The 7,360-nt window shown below is 27.3% G+C and overlaps 1 protein-coding gene across 2 annotated transcripts in view; it reads left to right on the top strand.

Annotated features, from left to right (window-relative positions):
* The first annotated feature begins 886 nt into the window (after window positions 1-886).
* Window positions 887-7,360, top strand: part of LOC133644558 (zinc finger protein Gfi-1b-like) — an 18,865-nt gene continuing 12,391 nt past the window's right edge. For both annotated transcript variants that reach the window (XM_062039133.1, XM_062039132.1), the window contains exons 1-2: window positions 887-1,103; window positions 7,243-7,360. The exon at window positions 7,243-7,360 is cut by the window's right edge and continues 140 nt beyond it. In XM_062039133.1, the coding sequence (XP_061895117.1) occupies window positions 1,025-1,103; window positions 7,243-7,360 (197 nt within the window). In that variant the 5' untranslated portion in view covers window positions 887-1,024. The remainder of the gene's footprint in view (window positions 1,104-7,242) is intronic.

The raw sequence follows: 7,360 nt of genomic DNA, 5'->3' as shown, positions 1-7,360 counted from the left end.
TCGTAGTTCACAACACAACCCAAGTGCCTACACACAAACCTTCAAACACAACACACACGTTGACACACAAACACATAGCACACACCAACAACACACACACTTGCACTCATTGACGACACCAATAAACACACACATTCAGTCACATACACACAAACACACACACATTCAGTCACATACACACACAAACATACAAATAAACACACACAATCAGTCATATACACACAAACACAAATGGTACAAAGTACACACATTCAATACGTGAAGAACTGAACACAACTCACACACATTAAACACGCAGCGTGCGCAAGCACACACACAACACACACACACACACACACCTAACCATAGGACATTAACACACAACAACACGTGTATAACTCTACACAACAAAGATGATTGTGTGGTCAACAACACCCGCTGCATTCTGATTGGATGACAGCAGCAGTGCTGGAAAATAATGCTGAATACTACAAAGAAATACTAAATATTGTGGTCAAAACAATACAAACATTAAATATTTTTGCATTGTACTAAAAAAAGTAAATATTGTGGTCAAAAACAAGTAAATATAAAATATTTGTGCATCGTAATATAAATCAAAGTAAATATTGTGGTCAAAAAACGAGTAAATATAAAATATTTGTCCATTGTAATATAAATAAAAGTAAATATTGTGGTCAAAAAACAAGTAAATATAAAACATCGTATAATAAATCAAAGTAAATATTGTGGTCAAAAAACAAGTAAATATAAAACATCGTAATATAAATCAAAGTAAATATTGTGGTTTTCAGATGAAATCCACTTGTGTTGTGTGTCAACAAAACAAAAGCATCTTTTCTTTCCGTACCTGTAATTAGTGACTCCGCCGCGGGACATCCTCTCGCCAGCGTCACCTGTCCGCGCGACACCTGGCAGGCGGCGCGCCGTCTGCCGCGCATGCGCAACGTCTGCGGCGTGAGCTCTTCTTAAGGGCGTCCCGAGGCGCGTCTCCCCGGCAGAGAGACGCTGCAGGGCGGGGAGGATGCCTCGCTCCTTCCTGGTGAAGAGTAAGCGGGCGCACAGTTACCACCAGACACGCACCCTGGACCTCACCTGCACAGGTAAGACTTGCTCGGAATACTCTTAGTTATATAACTTAATACAACATGTTATTTACATTGGAGAGTTACTTATATATATAACATGTTATTTACATTGGAGAGTTACTTATATATAACATGTTATTTACATTGGAGAGTTACTTATATATAACATGTTATTTACATTGGAGAGTTACTTATATATAACATGTTATTTACATTGGAGAGTTACTTATATAGAACATGTTATTTACATTGGAGAGTTACTTATATATAACATGTTATTTACATTGGAGAGTTACTTATATATAACATGTTATTTACATTGGAGAGTTACTTATATATAACATGTTATTTACATTGGAGAGTTACTTATATATAACATGTTATTTACATTGGAGAGTTACTTATATATAACATGTTATTTACATTAGAGAGTTACTTATATATAACATGTTATTTACATTGGAGAGTTACTTATATATAACATGTTATTTACATTGGAGAGTTACTTATATATAACATGTTATTTACATTGGAGAGTTACTTATATATAACATGTTATTTACATTGGAGAGTTACTTATATATAACATGTTATTTACATTGGAGAGTTACTTATATATAACATGTTATTTACATTGGAGAGTTACTTATATATATAACATGTTATTTACATTGGAGAGTTACTTATATATATAACATGTTAATTACATTGGAGAGTTACTTATATAGAACATGTTATTTACATTGGAGAGTTACTTATATATAACATGTTATTTACATTGGAGAGTTACTTATATATAACATGTTATTTACATTGGAGAGTTACTTATATATAACATGTTATTTACATTGGAGAGTTGCTTATATATAACATGTTATTTACATTGGAGAGTTACTTATATATAACATGTTATTTACATTGGAGAGTTACTTATATATATAACATGTTATTTACATTGGAGAGTTACTTATATATAACATGTTATTTACATTGGAGAGTTACTTATATATGACATGTTATTTACATTGGAGAGTTACTTATATATAACATGTTATTTACATTGGAGAGTTACTTATATATAACATGTTATTTACATTGGAGAGTTACTTATATATATAACATGTTATTTACATTGGAGAGTTACTTATATATAACATGTTATTTACATTGGAGAGTTACTTATATATAACATGTTATTTACATTAGAGAGTTACTTATATATAACATGTTATTTACATTGGAGAGTTACTTATATATAACATGTTATTTACATTGGAGAGTTACTTATATATAACATGTTATTTACATTGGAGAGTTACTTATATATAACATGTTATTTACATTGGAGAGTTACTTATATATAACATGTTATTTACATTGGAGAGTTACTTATATATAACATGTTATTTACATTGGAGAGTTACTTATATATATAACATGTTATTTACATTGGAGAGTTACTTATATATATAACATGTTAATTACATTGGAGAGTTACTTATATAGAACATGTTATTTACATTGGAGAGTTACTTATATATAACATGTTAATTACATTGGAGAGTTACTTATATATAACATGTTATTTACATTGGAGAGTTACTTATATATAACATGTTATTTACATTAGAGAGTTACTTATATATAACATGTTATTTACATTGGAGAGTTACTTATATATAACATGTTATTTACATTGGAGAGTTACTTATATATAACATGTTATTTACATTGGAGAGTTACTTATATATAACATGTTATTTACATTGGAGAGTTACTTATATATAACATGTTATTTACATTGGAGAGTTACTTATATATAACATGTTATTTACATTGGAGAGTTACTTATATATATAACATGTTATTTACATTGGAGAGTTACTTATATATATAACATGTTAATTACATTGGAGAGTTACTTATATAGAACATGTTATTTACATTGGAGAGTTACTTATATATAACATGTTATTTACATTGGAGAGTTACTTATATATAACATGTTATTTACATTGGAGAGTTACTTATATATAACATGTTATTTACATTGGAGAGTTGCTTATATATAACATGTTATTTACATTGGAGAGTTACTTATATATAACATGTTATTTACATTGGAGAGTTACTTATATATATAACATGTTATTTACATTGGAGAGTTACTTATATATAACATGTTATTTACATTGGAGAGTTACTTATATATGACATGTTATTTACATTGGAGAGTTACTTATATATAACATGTTATTTACATTGGAGAGTTACTTATATATAACATGTTATTTACATTGGAGAGTTACTTATATATATAACATGTTATTTACATTGGAGAGTTACTTATATATAACATGTTATTTACATTGGAGAGTTACTTATATATAACATGTTATTTACATTGGAGAGTTACTTATATATAACATGTTATTTACATTGGAGAGTTACTTATATATATAACATGTTATTTACTGGAGAGTTACTTATATATAACATGTTATTTACATTGGAGAGTTACTTATATATATAACATGTTATTTACATTGGAGAGTTACTTATATATAACATGTTATTTACATTGGAGAGTTACTTATATATATAACATGTTATTTACATTGGAGAGTTACTTATATATAACATGTTATTTACATTGGAGAGTTACTTATATATAACATGTTATTTACATTGGAGAGTTACTTATATATAACATGTTATTTACATTGGAGAGTTACTTATATATATAACATGTTATTTACTGGAGAGTTACTTATATATAACATGTTATTTACATTGGAGAGTTACTTATATATATAACATGTTATTTACATTGGAGAGTTACTTATATATATAACATGTTATTTACATTGGAGAGTTACTTATATATATAACATGTTATTTACATTGGAGAGTTACTTATATATAACATGTTATTTACATTGGAGAGTTACTTATATATAACATGTTATTTACATTGGAGAGTTACTTATATATAACATGTTATTTACATTGGAGAGTTACTTATATATATAACATGTTATTTACTGGAGAGTTACTTATATATAACATGTTATTTACATTGGAGAGTTACTTATATATATAACATGTTATTTACATTGGAGAGTTACTTATATATAACATGTTATTTACATTGGAGAGTTACTTATATATAACATGTTATTTACATTGGAGAGTTACTTATATATAACATGTTATTTACATTGGAGAGTTACTTATATATAACATGTTATTTACATTGGAGAGTTACTTATATATAACATGTTATTTACATTGGAGAGTTACTTATATATATAACATGTTATTTACATTGGAGAGTTACTTATATATATAACATGTTAATTACATTGGAGAGTTACTTATATAGAACATGTTATTTACATTGGAGAGTTACTTATATATAACATGTTAATTACATTGGAGAGTTACTTATATATAACATGTTATTTACATTGGAGAGTTACTTATATATAACATGTTATTTACATTAGAGAGTTACTTATATATAACATGTTATTTACATTGGAGAGTTACTTATATATAACATGTTATTTACATTGGAGAGTTACTTATATATAACATGTTATTTACATTGGAGAGTTACTTATATATAACATGTTATTTACATTGGAGAGTTACTTATATATAACATGTTATTTACATTGGAGAGTTACTTATATATAACATGTTATTTACATTGGAGAGTTACTTATATATATAACATGTTATTTACATTGGAGAGTTACTTATATATATAACATGTTAATTACATTGGAGAGTTACTTATATAGAACATGTTATTTACATTGGAGAGTTACTTATATATAACATGTTATTTACATTGGAGAGTTACTTATATATAACATGTTATTTACATTGGAGAGTTACTTATATATAACATGTTATTTACATTGGAGAGTTTCTTATATATAACATGTTATTTACATTGGAGAGTTACTTATATATAACATGTTATTTACATTGGAGAGTTACTTATATATATAACATGTTATTTACATTGGAGAGTTACTTATATATAACATGTTATTTACATTGGAGAGTTACTTATATATGACATGTTATTTACATTGGAGAGTTACTTATATATAACATGTTATTTACATTGGAGAGTTACTTATATATAACATGTTATTTACATTGGAGAGTTACTTATATATATAACATGTTATTTACATTGGAGAGTTACTTATATATAACATGTTATTTACATTGGAGAGTTACTTATATATAACATGTTATTTACATTGGAGAGTTACTTATATATAACATGTTATTTACATTGGAGAGTTACTTATATATATAACATGTTATTTACTGGAGAGTTACTTATATATAACATGTTATTTACATTGGAGAGTTACTTATATATATAACATGTTATTTACATTGGAGAGTTACTTATATATAACATGTTATTTACATTGGAGAGTTACTTATATATATAACATGTTATTTACATTGGAGAGTTACTTATATATAACATGTTATTTACATTGGAGAGTTACTTATATATAACATGTTATTTACATTGGAGAGTTACTTATATATAACATGTTATTTACATTGGAGAGTTACTTATATATATAACATGTTATTTACTGGAGAGTTACTTATATATAACATGTTATTTACATTGGAGAGTTACTTATATATATAACATGTTATTTACATTGGAGAGTTACTTATATATATAACATGTTATTTACATTGGAGAGTTACTTATATATATAACATGTTATTTACATTGGAGAGTTACTTATATATAACATGTTATTTACATTGGAGAGTTACTTATATATAACATGTTATTTACATTGGAGAGTTACTTATATATAACATGTTATTTACATTGGAGAGTTACTTATATATAACATGTTATTTACATTGGAGAGTTACTTATATATATAACATGTTATTTACATTGGAGAGTTACTTATATATAACATGTTATTTACATTGGAGAGTTACTTATATATATAACATGTTATTTACTGGAGAGTTACTTATATATAACATGTTATTTACATTGGAGAGTTACTTATATATATAACATGTTATTTACATTGGAGAGTTACTTATATATAACATGTTATTTACATTGGAGAGTTACTTATATATAACATGTTATTTACATTGGAGAGTTACTTATATATAACATGTTATTTACATTGGAGAGTTACTTATATATAACATGTTATTTACATTGGAGAGTTACTTATATATAACATGTTATTTACATTGGAGAGTTACTTATATATACCATGTTATTTACATTGGAGAGTTACTTATATATAACATGTTATTTACATTGGAGAGTTACTTATATATAACATGTTATTTACATTGGAGAGTTACTTATATATAACATGTTATTTACATTGGAGAGTTACTTATATATATAACATGTTAATTACATTGGAGAGTTACTTATATATAACATGTTATTTACATTGGAGAGTTACTTATATATAACATGTTATTTACATTGGAGAGTTACTTATATATACCATGTTATTTACATTGGAGAGTTACTTATATAGAACATGTTATTTACATTGGAGAGTTACTTATATATAACATGTTATTTACATTGGAGAGTTACTTATATATAACATGTTATTTACATTGGAGAGTTACTTATATATAACATGTTATTTAGTTATATAACCTAATATAACATGTTTAATGTTAATTGATTCTTCACATGTCAGCATTTTAAAGATCTTTAGAAAGGTTTTTGGATGTAAAATGTTGAGAAATATGTTGTATGTCTGATTAAGACTAGTATTAGAATGATGTATTTATTATTATTGTGTTAAAGATTGAGAACAGGAAGTGAACAAATACTAAAAAGGATTTAATTCAATAAGCTCTGCTTCTACCTACTCCTTTTCGGAGATGTGATGAGAGAATTGTGATGGTGCAGGTCCTGGTAATGATGGTGCAGGTCCTAGGTGTGATGGTGCAGGTCCTGGTAATGATGGTGCAGGTCCTAGGTGTGATGGTGCAGGTCCTGGTAATGATGGTGCAGGTCCTAGGTGTGATGGTGCAGGTCCTGGGTGTGATGGTGCAGGTCCTGGTAATGATGGTGCAGGTCCTGGGTTTGATGGTGCAGGTCCTTGGAGTGATGGTGCGCAGTGTCCCCCGCCGGGTGTCCTCCCGGGTTGGGCTGGTCCGGCAGACATGGAGGAGGAGGAGGAGGAGGAAGAGGAAGAGGAAGAGGAGGTGACCGC

This window comes from Entelurus aequoreus, linkage group LG27, assembly GCF_033978785.1.
Source record: "Entelurus aequoreus isolate RoL-2023_Sb linkage group LG27, RoL_Eaeq_v1.1, whole genome shotgun sequence".
Taxonomy (NCBI): domain Eukaryota; kingdom Metazoa; phylum Chordata; class Actinopteri; order Syngnathiformes; family Syngnathidae; genus Entelurus; species Entelurus aequoreus.
Note: the sequence above shows the minus strand (reverse complement) of the source record. Positions and strands in the feature narration are given on the sequence as shown.